Source organism: Ananas comosus, linkage group 19 (assembly GCF_001540865.1).
Source record: "Ananas comosus cultivar F153 linkage group 19, ASM154086v1, whole genome shotgun sequence".
Classification (NCBI taxonomy): domain Eukaryota; kingdom Viridiplantae; phylum Streptophyta; class Magnoliopsida; order Poales; family Bromeliaceae; genus Ananas; species Ananas comosus.
In genome coordinates, this window is record NC_033639.1 from 8,639,529 (window position 1) to 8,652,417 (window position 12,889).

The 12,889-nt window shown below is 37.2% G+C and overlaps 2 protein-coding genes across 3 annotated transcripts; one reads left to right on the forward strand and one right to left on the reverse strand.

The window, feature by feature from the left end:
• Nucleotides 56-2,167, reverse strand: LOC109724570. 2 transcript variants are annotated; one of them, XM_020253429.1, is made up of 3 exons: nucleotides 1,984-2,167; nucleotides 1,295-1,509; nucleotides 56-718 (listed from the first exon to the last, which is right to left on the reverse strand). In XM_020253429.1, the coding sequence occupies exon 3, from the start codon at nucleotides 694-696 to the stop codon at nucleotides 400-402; it is 297 nt and encodes a 98-aa protein (XP_020109018.1). In that variant the 5' UTR covers nucleotides 697-718; nucleotides 1,295-1,509; nucleotides 1,984-2,167; the 3' UTR covers nucleotides 56-399. The 2 variants fall into 2 exon arrangements, with proteins under 2 accessions (XP_020109018.1, XP_020109017.1); XM_020253428.1 differs by lacking the exon at nucleotides 1,295-1,509 and having other exon boundaries at nucleotides 1,984-2,165.
• On the forward strand, nucleotides 9,239-10,906 carry LOC109725139 (gamma-glutamyl peptidase 3-like). Its single transcript, XM_020254224.1, has 4 exons — nucleotides 9,239-9,662; nucleotides 10,008-10,172; nucleotides 10,303-10,470; nucleotides 10,608-10,906. Exons 1-4 carry the CDS (start codon nucleotides 9,354-9,356, stop codon nucleotides 10,707-10,709), a joined length of 744 nt encoding a protein of 247 aa, XP_020109813.1. The 5' UTR covers nucleotides 9,239-9,353; the 3' UTR covers nucleotides 10,710-10,906.

The following is a 12,889-nucleotide window of genomic DNA, read 5'->3' on the forward strand; positions in this document are numbered from 1 at the left end:
AACTAAAAGAAAGAGAAAAAAAAAAGAAGAAGAAAGTAAAGAAAACCCCTCCATCTTATTAATCATTCTCTTCCACCTTTATTGATCAAAAAGCAATAGATGAAGCCAAAACAAACTTACATATACAGCAAGCAGATACAGAGGGAAATGAGACCATCTACTGATATGAATATCACCAATTTGCAAAAATTAGTTCATCGATTTGCTTCCGCACAAAAACTTACAACTGATAATAATCTTGAAGCGATGAATAATAATTTCTCAGTGTAAAATGATCAGCCACACAATTAAAATTACTTGATTATGTTTTTTCCCCCCCTCTAATCTGGAGAACCAAAAAAATTGGGATAATCACCCCTTTCAAAATCAAATTTCTATAAAATCTTTTAGGCAATCTTCTCAGAAGAACTTCAATTTCCTGCTGTGCAGTGAAGATTTTGCCAGACAGCTTGCCCTCTCATCTCCTGACAGTCCTGCACAGGAATTTGTTTCCCCCAGAGTGATCGCAAAGTACAAATAGACGGTGCAGAGGAATGCCAATAGCATTAGCATAGTCAGAAGGAAGCGATGCCGCTCGAGAAGAACAGACCAGCCGCCGAGCTCATCACGGCCCCATTGCTTCTTAGATGACGATGATGGTAGAAACAGTGTGTTTTGAGATCTCCGACGAGGAGAGGGTAATGAATCAAGAACCATGGTCGTCGAAACCACTTAAATCCTGCGTTAAACAGAGAAACAGAGCAACTCAGAGCACGAACGTAAACCATCATCAGAAAATGAGACAAAATACCGCTGGGGTCATGAACCATGTTAGTGTGTTGATGATCTACCGAACTACATAAAACAACACCTACCATAATTGGATTTCGAATGTAATAAGGGCGATTACAAAATGTTTCATGAGCTAAGATTTGCAGGGAAAACAAAAAGAAAACACGGAATTGTAGAAATTCCCTCCAAATTCAGCAAACAGTATCAGAAAATGATGATTTCGACGTAGAAGCCATGCCATAAAATGTGGATCACTTTCTGCTAAGGGTTTCTTATGTTTGATTTCTGCTGGAAATCAGTATTGTGAAATAACAGAACTGCAAAAGCATACTAGTACATCAAATGGCCTACGAGTTGTACCGTCCGGGATCATGAGCCATGTTATCGTGTTGATGATCTACCAAACTACATAAAACAACACCTAACATAATTGGATTTCGTATGTAGTAATGGCGATTACAAAATGTTTCAAGAGCTAAGATTTGCAGGAAAACAAAAAGAAAACATGGAATTCTAGAAATACCCTCCTAATTTAGCAAAGAGTATCAGAAAATGATGATTTCTTCTGAGGGTTTCTTTTGATCGATTTCTGCTGGAAACTCAGTATCGCGGAATAACAGAACTGTTAAAGCTTGCAACTTGCACTTCGACATGGCCGATTCAGAGCTGAAGAAAACCGAAAAGCACTTCGGAGCTCCGCACCTTCGATGCGGAAGGGCGGCTGCGTTGAGCACTCATCTGCAGAGATTTCCACCACAGTTTCCTAGCATTAAAGGCTCAGAGATCCAAAGCGCTTTCGGAAAAATAGTTGCATTTAGAGAACACATTCCCAACCTATGCCTAAAATGTAAACTGCAATCCTATAACATATCTCCAAAAAAATTTATGAGTGCCCAGATAAGCCTAATTCCTCCTAATTTCTCAGCAGATTTAATAAATAACGAGGAACAAAAACAAATGCCAAATCCCCAACTCAAAAACCTACAAAGAAACAGCGAATCCAACGCCTAATCATGGCCTAATCGTACTCAACACATACCCAATCAAAACACCGGTTTGCACATAGAAGACCAGATCCCACGCGGATCGCACACAAGAACGCGGGAAATCACAGCGAACACGAAAATTATCAGGTAGAGATCGCCGGATCGGATCGGAAGCAAAGAGAAACCCTAGAAAACGAGATCAAAGGGCGTGAGATCGAGAAGATACCTCGAGGGTGGGGGGAGAGAGAGATCGGAGGAGAGAAACTTCGGGAACACGCCGCGTTATCGTCGGAGGAGAGTGAGGAGAGGGGTCATCACCATCATCCTCCTCCGAAGAGAGAGAGGAGAGAGAAAAGGTGGGAAGAGAGAGAAAGGTGGGAGGTGAGAGAAAGAGAGCGACACCACTCGATTTTTTTTTTTTTTTTCTTTTTGTTAGTTCTATTCTTAGTTCATGTTTATGTGAACTCTAATTAATATTTATGTGGGGTTAATTTCCTATGTATATATGATATATATCAGTATCACTGCCAAAGTGTCAAATAATAAAAGGAAAACTTCACAAACCCCCGTGTGGTTTTATACTTTTTCATTTTAGTACCCTGTGCTGTAAAATGTATCAAGTTAGTATCGTATGGTTTCACACTTTCTCACTTTAGTATCCTGTGGTTTAAAATATATCAAGTTAGTAATCTGTGGTTTTATTTTTTTATCAAGTTAGTACCCTGTGATTTTATTTTTATGTCAAGTTAGTACCCAGTTGTTTTATTTTTCTCTTAATGAAATATTAAACCACATGGTGTTAAAGTGAGAAAGTATGAAATCACAGAATACTAACTTGATACACTTTAAACCACAGGGTACTCAAGTGAGAAAGTACGAAACCACGGGATACTAACTTGATACACTTTAAACCACATGGTACTAAAGTGAGAACGAGTGAACCACAAGGGGGGTATTTGAAGTTTTCCCAATAATAAATATAAGGAAAAACTTCAAAAACCCCCTATGTGGTTTCATACTTTCTCACTTTAGTATCCTGTGGTTTAAAGTGTATCAATTTGTCCCCCTATGGTTTCGTTTTTCTCTTTTTAGTATCAATTTTATTATTATTTTTTCTTAAATCAGTGACAAAGTTAAAATTAAAGAGTATTAAAGTAAATATTCGATAAAGCTAGGTGGGTATCTGAAGTTTTTTATAAATAATTTAACGAAGTATTAAGAAAAAAGCTGCTGAAAAGATAAAAACAAAACCACAGGGAGGCAAATTGATACACTTTAAACCATATGGCACTAAAGTAAGAGAGTGCGAAACTACGGGGAGGTTTTTTGAAGTTTTCCCTAAATATAATTTAAACAAATTTAAATGATTAAATTTAATTTTTTTAGAAAATTTTGATTTGTAAATATATCTTTCTAATTTTTTTTAATGGTAGATGCCTTAAATAACTATTTTATCCTTACAAATTTGTCACTACGAAAAGCTTTTTTTTTTTTTTTTTCAAAATCGTTAAATAAATTTTATAAAATAAATTATTTTATGCCAAATCAAAAGCTAGAAAAAATATTTTTTTTTTTCTCTCTCCTGTCGCCTTCGCCACGGCACGTGTGGCATACCTCATTTTGCCCCGACCGAGAGCCTCGCCTTCGACGTTGCCGCCGTCGTAGCCCGTAGGTCTCGCGTCACTATGGATAAAAAGGTGAGAGTAAAAAGGATGATGGGACTTAATATTAGAATAAAATTATATATATAATGAATAAAAAATTATTTTATTCCTTAACTCATTGTGGTTAGCTTTATTAATTCATGATTTTCTAAATTTTGATAATAGAAAAATATATTTACAGACACGAAAACTTTTGAAAGAATAATTTTAATAACTTAAGTTTTATAGCAACATATTTGCTATTTAACACCTTTGTAGGGAGCCATATACTGGGAAAGAGCCTTTAGCATTTTGATTAATGAGAAATAAAAAGTGTTCACTTCGCCCCCTGCCGTTAGTAATTCGTTAGGATTCCGTTTATGAAATATTATTATATATTTTTTTATGCCAAAAATGTCCTCAATCTTTTCTTTTGTGAACATGGTGATGAACAAAATGATGAGAGACAAAATGATTATTTTATTATCACAGTTCACACCGTACCTTCATGTGAACATTTTTTATCTTATAAGGCGGCAGAGTGTAGGTTTTTAAATGACAGTAGGAAAAAGTGAAAAATCAGATTTTGACAGGAGAATTTTCTGTAATTTAACCAATAAAAAAATCTAAGTTGGGTTCAATTTTATATATTTGGCTTTTCTGTAAATTAGGGCAATCCAATAAGTCCCAGCTGCTTCAAATGGAAATTTCATACAGGCCAAATAAGTGCAGGGTTGAATCAACTGATGTAACCAATCATCTTTAAAATTCGTGCCCAGTATTATTATTTGATAGGTTTATGTTACTGTTTTGGTAGGTACTATCTAGCCAATACTGTAATTCCTCAAAAGTCTAAATATGATCGCCACATACATCACATCAGAAAAAGAGACCGTTTGATCTAAAATAATTTTTTTAATTGAAATTTTTTTTTTAAGTATTTGGCCAATAAATTAGTTTCTGATTTGTGCAGGGCATGACCCTACCCTTCCTAACCGGGCTTAGCAACGAATGTGTTAAATAAATAATTAGACTATGAAGTATGAACCTTAGTTTGATTTTTGGCCTTTTTGCATAAAAAATTTACTTATTTTAGGCTTTTGTAAAATCGGGTCATCTTTTTCATTTTTGCAGATTCGGTTCGCTTTTTCAGCAAACTGACCAAAATATCCTTATTATTTTTTCTCTTTCCTCTTTCTCTCTCCTCTTCGTTTCTGTCGTTTTTTTTTTTTTCTCGCCAAAAAAAAAGAGGCAACCGTCACCTTCTTCTTCACCGTCGCCTCCCTCCTCACCTCCTTTCTTCACCGTCGCCTCCCTTCTCACCCTCCTCTCCACCGCCCGCGACCCCCTCCTCCTCTCCCCCGCCGCCGCCGCCGCTGAGCCCACCCCCACTGTCGTCTCCGTCGTCGTCGCCGAGCCCATGGCCATGGTGGCGGCGGCGAAGGCGGAGGAGAGCGGGGGGGAGGGAAGGGGGTCGCGCGACTCCATGGCCACCACCACGCTTTCCTTGAACGGCACCGCCCTGTCGTCGTTGTCGCCGTCGCTATTGGCGCTGTCGTCGTCGTCGTCTTCCGCCTTCTTCGCCGCCGCGTCGCCGAGTATGGAGCCCGTGTCGGCGCCGGGGGGCTCAAAGAAGAGGCGGTCGATGTGCGCCGACGACTTGATGCCGCGTATCACGCTCTCCGACGACTCGCCGTCGTACTACTCGTCGTCGGACGGCGCCGTTGACAGGCTGGTCATGTCCCGATCGCGCCCCTCGTCCGACGAGTTGGTGAAGCGCGACACCGGCGAGTCCAGCCGGTACACCGAGTTGGCCGTCTTGTACATGCAGCCCGATGACGGTGAGGCGGAGAAGAAGACGACGGCGAAGAAGAAGGCCTAAACTGGATGCGGAGGCCGAGGCGGAGAAGAAGACGACGGCGAAGAAGAAGAAGGGGAGGCCGAGCAGCAGGGCGCAGGAGTCGGAGGCGGAGGCACAGCCGGCGCCGGCGCCGCGCGTGTTCTTCTCCGTTGGCGCCGCCCCTCCTCCCGCCGCCGCGCAGAAGCCGCCGACCAGCGAATGGTGTAATGGTGCAAATGGTGTAATGGTGTAATGGTGCAAATGGTGTAACGGTGTAATGGTGCAAATAGTATAATGGTGTAATTGTGCAAAATTATAATGGTGTAATGGTGCAAATGGTGTAATGGTGCAAAATTGTGTAATGGTGTAATGGTGTAATCGTGCAAATGGTTTAATGGTGTAATGGTGCAAAATTGTAATGGTGTAATAGTGTAATGGTGCAAATGGTGTAATGGTGTAATGGTGCAAAATGGTGTAATGGTCCCCACTCCTCGCCGGCGCCGGCTGCGCCTCTGCCTCTCCCTCCTACGCCCTACCGCTCGGCCTCCCCTTCTTCTTCTTCGCCGTCGTCTTCTTCTCCGCCTCGGCCTCCGCATCCAGCCCGACCCCATTCGCCGCGGCCGCTGCCGCTGCCGCTGCCGCTGCTGCTGCGGCGACGGGATCGGGTTGGGGGTCCGCGGCGCCGGTGCTGGCTGTGCTTCCGCCTCCCCCTCCTGCGCCCTGCCGCTCGGCCTCCCCTTCTTCTTCTTCGCCGTTGTCTTCTTCTCCGCATCCAGCCCGACCCCGTTCGCCGCGGCCGCTGCCGCCGCGGCGACGGGATCGGGCTGGGGGTCCGCGGCGGCGGGGGAGAGGAGGAGGGGGTCGCGGGTGGTGGAGAGGAGGGTGAGGAGGGAGGCGACGGTGAAGAAGAAGGTGACGGTCCGCCTCTTTTTTTTTCGGCGAGAAAAAAAAAAAAGAACGACAGAAACGAAGAGGAGAGAGAAAGAGGAAAGAGAAAAAGTAATAAGGGTATTTTGGTCAGTTTGCTGAAAAAGCGGACTGAATCTGCAAAAACGAAAAAGGTGATCCGATTTTGCAAAAGACCAAAATAAGTGAATTTTTTATGCAAAAAGGCCTTGATTTTTTTTTCTGGTACTATGGCTAATTTTTAGGTCGATAAAATAAGGAAAAAAAACTTCTCTGAGTCCCAATTAAATATTAAGAGAGTCGGCCTAGCCCGACCCGGCCCGGAATATTGATAAGCCCGATTATTGCTGGTCCAAATCCGGGCCGAACAAACTAGTGTAAATATCACTCTGTGATGGACGTTGGATTTAACGATTGTAAAAATTATATATATCGTATAGATCTTAGTTTCAACTCCGTCGTGTTTAGGCATAACAGATTCAAAATACCGAATTTACCCTCCAATGTATTTTCATTAATACCCTCACAGATTTTCTCTACATTACAAAATAACCCCTTAATTTAAATTTTTTGATCAAAGTCTTCTTAATATTTGGTTCCTTGAAATTGGATTGATTTTTGTCAATTAAATTATAGATTTTATCAATCCATTGATGATTCCAATAAATTTAATAATTTTAATTACTTCGTAGAAGTTAAGATAAAAAAAATATAATAAGTAATAGCTAACAGAGCAATCTAAGTTAAATAAAAATTTTAAATGTAACTAACTCAAATAAATAATTAATAAAAGTTAGAAGCAAAATAGTACTAAAGAATATCAGCAAACAATGTTAGTTTAGATGTTAAACAAATAATGAACAAAAGTTAGGAGTTAAATAGTAAATCATATACTCTTCAAAAGTTTCTCAATGCATGTACAAAATAAACATTTCAAATCTTAACCAGTGTTAGACAGCCATCTAACTAAGGTTAATATGACCTAAAGAGACATAGTATACGGTGAGAGTACTTTTAAAAGAAAGTATGTAATTAGAAGGGTGATTATGATATAACAAAATTTATAAGGGTATCTATGATATTTCTGAAATTTAGAGGGGTACGGATGAAATTAACCCTTTAAACAACTTAGCGAACAAATTAAGGGTAAAATGGTAATTTCATATTTTGAGGTAGAATGAAAAAATTGATAAGTTGACAGAAGTTAGTGAAAATTAACAGTGAGGGTATTTATAAAAAAATATTATATTTAGAGGGGCACTTGTGAAATTTTAAAAAATTGAAGGGTATTTATAATATTTTATAACTTTGTGAGGGTACAAAATAAAATTAACCCAAAAAAATTTTGTCTCTGCAGGGATGGGGATGATCATGAAGAAATTCTCTCCGCTCGCGGAAAGAAGATGGGGGGCGCCGGGCGGAGGTACTACTCCCAGTCGCACGAAATTGACGGAGTGTCTTGTTCGGGTCGAAACCTGGAGTCATGTTGTCGATAACCGTGTTTTATAGAGTCTTCCGACTTCGACTTTGAAAACTTCTTCCATACGCGTGCTCTTCGGAAAGAGCCGTTGGTAGTGCAGACTGCAGAGGGGTCCAAAAATATCGAGTTGACCGACGGCGGCTATCTAACATCCAGAAATACCTCAGGGATATTCTGGAGGCTTACAAGCGAAAAACTTTATTGACTCTTTTGATGTAATTGAGTGGTGGCCTAATTAATCATATTTAATTTAGAATTTGCTATAGATAAAGGTCAATCCTAACAGATTTAGAACTACTTGATATGGTATATTTTATCCATATCCCATCTATTTCAGATTTAAATAGAATCCTAATCAGATTTTGATAGGAAGTTGATCTGAACTCTATATAAAGGAGTATTGGTCCTGCCACCTTCTCATACGCATTCTGGTAAAGAATTATCATCGGTTCCACTCCATACGGTAGAGTGCCTGAGATAGGAGGAGAAATCAAATCACGCAAGTTCGGTTCGTGACTTTCAAATCATAGCCGGACTTCACGCTTACGCAAGTTGATCAGAAATTTCTTCTCGATGGCGCTCTGTGAGTTATCTTATATTCTTATTTTGATCATAAATTTTGGTATGTATTTATTTCTTTATTTATTTTACATAACTTGAATTTCTATCACTTCTATCTTCTAGAAGATCGCTTTATTACATTAGTTTGTACATATTGTGGGATTTGGATTGTGTCATTGACCATATTGCTTTCTGAATTCGATCCGTGCTAGGAAAATATTCTGAGTCGATCTCGAGGGTGAGAAAAAATTTTAGTTTTATTTTTTAATTTTAAAAATTTTATTTTTTGGTAATTTTGTTCTAGAGATTTAGAATTTTTCTATACAAAATAAATTCCTAAAAATCAGAGATATAGTTTTGAAAGTTTTAAATTAGGATCATTAGACATATTTGGGTTAGAAAAATTGTTCAAATTTAGAAATTTAATTTCGAGTAGAATTTGAATCTCTTAAATTTTATTATAAATAGGACATAAAATTTTATTATAGACTGAGATTTTTAAGTTTATTAGTTTTTTTTTCGTTCGGTTAGAGTAGAAATTATTTCTCTCTCTCTTATTCATGCTCGTGCTTTTTCATCGGCTTTTATACTTGTGTGAGAAATCTAAAAATTTCTCTCACAGTTGGGACGTTAATAGGTCGGATTCGGGGTGGATTCTCAAAAATCCGAACCCAAACCCGAAATCCGAATCCGAGCTTCACGGATTTTAGAAATTCATATTCAAACCTCAAACCCAACCAAAAATTCAAAATCCAAACTCTAAAATTCAAATCCGAAATAATTATTATTTTTTTAATATTTTAAAATATATTATATTAAATTTAAATATAACATCAAATTTTTATATAAATATTATATATAATGTAAAATAGATTTTGTTTTCACTTACCATTCTATTCGGAATGAATCATGACGGAAGCTCTACCAACACGGATCTATTTGCACCGCTAGTCAACACGTTTTGAGAAAGAAGTAGTAACTATAGAATCCAAAATCTTAGCTTCTCCCCATCTTTTCTCTCTCTCTCTCTCTCTCTCTCTATATACTCTTCTCACACCAAACAATAACAACACCAGTTCATCAAAAAAAAAGCTCACACTTCACTGCAACTACTGCACGACCCTCTCCACCTCCTCTATCTTCTCCTGATCATCACCAAGAAGGCCATGAGAGAGAAGCGGTTCGCCGTGCTCTTAGCGGCGAGAGACTCCGACTACGTGAAGAAGGTGCATGGAGGCTACTTCGACGTCTTCGTCGCCGCGTTCGGCGACGGGGGTGAGAGGTGGGACTACTTTCGCGTCGTCGACGGGGAATTCCCCGCGTTCAACAAGCTCGACGCCTACGACGGCTTCGTGCTCAGCGGAAGTCCCCATGATGCTTATGGCAATGAGAGATGGATCTCGAAGCTTTGTCTCTTGCTCCAAACCTTGTTTGCTTTGAAGAAGAGAGTGCTTGGGGTTTGCTTTGGCCACCAAGTGAGTATTATTTTGCTAATCCAGTGTTTAATTTGTTGAGATCATATATAGTTTTTGAGCAATTTTTTCTCCACAAATTTAAACTATCAAAAAACTGCATTTTTATATTTTATCTTCCTCTCGCATCTAGACTCGATACGGCATGCTATTCTGATACTACGTTAAAGAACATAAAATAAGTATTAATTGTTCTGCAAAGCTTAAACTATCAGAAAACGATATTTTTATACTTTATGATCTGCAACAAAATTGAACTTTTCAATAACACGTACGAAATTAGAACTTTTATTTTGAGTGAAGTGCATTAAATGATTTTTTTTTTTTTTTTTTAATTTGGTGGTGTAGCTTTTGTGCCGGGCACTTGGAGGGAGGGTTGGAAGGGCCATTGGAGGGTGGGAGATTGGAGTTAAGAGGGTGAATTTTGTGGAGAATTTGGGCAAGTTCAAATCTTTTGGGCATTTGGATGTGGTTCCTCATAGTGCTTCACTCATAGAGATCCACCAAGATGAGGTATATATACTTAAGCATTTCATTCAATGAATGAAGCAGGTAGCGTGTTACCTATTCTCAAAAAAAATATACTTAAGCATTTCATTACTCTCTCTCTCTCTCTCTAATTTGTTTAAGGAAATGGATTAAGGTGTGGGAGGTGCCGTTGGAGGGTGAGATTATGGCCTACTCAGAGAACACCAACGTCGAGATGTTCGCGATCGGAGAACACATACTGGGGATTCAGGGCCACCCCGAATACACGAAAGATATATTACTCAACCTCATTGACCGGCTCATCAACACCAACACCATTGATGTAAGATCTTTTAGTGCGAATAATCAATCACTTAATAATTACTTATTCCTCTTTACTTAGTTTTTTCATTGATTTAAATTTTCACTAAATAAGTGTTTCTTTTTTGTTTTTGTTTTTGCTTTTGTTTTTAATACTAGAGAGGTTTTGGTGATGAAGCTAAGAAGAGAGTGGATGCTGCAGAGCCTGATAGGAAGTTTTGGTTAAAAATTTGCAAGGGATTTCTCAAGGGAGCAAGATAGTGGCAAAATTAATGTCCAATTTTATTATTATTATTATTATTATTTTTTTATATGCATTTATATTTAGTATGATTTAATGAGAGAGCATATTAATTTCTCTCTATTGTGAGTTGTATTACAAGCACTACAAAAAAAATCTTATATTTAAGGACGTTCTTTTTTATATTTTACGACGCTTAAAAGCGTCCCAATGTATTCCAACGTCATTTTTGAAAGCGTTTGTAAAAGCGTTGGCAAATAAAGAGCCGCCACGCATATATCCACACTTATACCAAGCGTCGGTAAAATATATTCTGATGCTTTAAAGTGTCAAAATTTTAAAATTAATCCTGTACGATTTAAAGCGCCAGAAAATTAAAAATAATAATAAAATTTATCATCATTTAATAAATTATTTGATATCATATAACGACGCTTTTGAAGCGTCAGTATTTACTATATTATAAAAATGCTTGAAAACGCTTTCTCTAAACATCATCTAAAAAATATCCTTATATTAAATATTTTTTGTAGTGAATTAATTTGCAAAAGGACTAATTACTCTAGGGATTTCTCAAGATATCGATTTTTTTTTATTTATTTAAAAATAAGATGGCTCAATTGAAAGGTGCTCTAAATTCAGAGTACCGTACCGTGGATAAAATCCATATATTCATAAAGAAATGGTGCTTTATTCACGGTACTCTAAATTCGATGCAGCTTTTTCTTTTTATATATTTTTTCTAAAAAATATGAAATGAAATATACTTAAAGATATAGTACATAAATGTATGGATGCACCAAATGCGAGTACTATGTTGAATTCTTGTACAAAAACTATAGACTAGTTTGAAATATTTTTCTAAACTATTTTTAATTTTGTTTTTTTTAAGGTTGACGCCTTTCTAAACTTTGCTTTTATTTTTGGACTTAAAAAGTGATTAAACTAAAATAATAAGAATTTTCTCAAATTTTTTTTTGATAATTTTATCAGATTTTATAATTTTAATTACTTAAAAAGCAAATACAAGTATTCATCATGAAGTTACCATTGACCAAACACACAAATATTGGGACTATCTCCTACTCAATAAACATTAGCTTCTAACAAGTAAATTAAATTGAATATTATTTTTTTTAAAATGTATACAATTAATGTTTGCATTAACCCTTAACATAAATACCGTCCGTCCCTAGCACAAGTGGCAAAGGGTTTGATGGTTGGTATCCGAGGTCTCAAGTTCGAATCCTAGTTGATTCTTATTTCTAGCTAAGTTTATTTCTAAATAAAATAAACGAAGCGGGTAGCATGCTATCTGTCTCTATAAAAAAAAAAAAAAAAAAAAAAAAAAAAAAAAAACTTATAACATAAATTTGCAACCACTTTCTTTATTCCCCCCTCACATCTAGCCATTTATGCACATGAAAAACCAGCTTGTGATAGTAATAGCAATCTTTATCACATTAATGTCAATGTTATCCAAAATGGGTTTAATTTAATTTGGTTTTTGGTGACACCAATGGAGACTTGGTGCCTAATAAAAAAAAAAAAACTTTTGTACTTTCTTTATCTTTATATCTTGGGGTAATGTTTAGTCACATATCTGTTTTTACTTTCTGCAACAGCAACTTTTGGTAGAATATTTGGCGAAAAGAAATGTCTAGAATTTTTACTCTAATAAAAAATAGAACATAAAATTTAAGCCTTAAAACTGAAAATTTTAATTTAGTACTGCTTACGGGGCATCTGAAAATATAGATATTTCATATCATGTGTGGTGAGAAATTACATTAGAATAACATCTTGTTTGTCTGCATATTAAATACATCAAAAAACGGAGATTGCACACTTCCATTTGCTTTTGCCCTAACTCAATTTTACCAGAAAGCATAAGTCAGCTCAAAATAATAAACAGATCCTTATTTCGCAGGAGATCTCAAGAGGTCATGAATTTGATCTCTGCTTACAGTATTTGTCGGGTTAAATTCCCACAATTCACACTTTACTTGTCGATTCATATCTCATGTACATGAGCGATCGAGAACGTTAAATGTATACTCAAATTATTTCATATAGAATTGACCTTTATGATGACAATCGTAATACGATGCTCTTTAAATTGCACTTTATCGAACAATATTATATTTTACAACTGTATCAAACAAGTTCTAAAAAAGGGGATCAACCCTAAAAGATCTAC

Excerpts from the sequence above, each read along its gene's own strand:
- LOC109724570 (XM_020253429.1), bottom strand. The coding sequence starts at position 696 with ATGGTTCTTGATTCATTACCCTCTCCTCGTCGGAGATCTCAAAACACA.
- LOC109725139 (XM_020254224.1), top strand. The coding sequence starts at position 9,354 with ATGAGAGAGAAGCGGTTCGCCGTGCTCTTAGCGGCGAGAGACTCCGAC. Across the intron at positions 10,173-10,302 it reads TAGAGATCCACCAAGATGAG|GTGTGGGAGGTGCCGTTGGA; the intron begins GTATATATACTT and ends AAATGGATTAAG. Across the intron at positions 10,471-10,607 it reads TCAACACCAACACCATTGAT|AGAGGTTTTGGTGATGAAGC; the intron begins GTAAGATCTTTT and ends TTTTAATACTAG.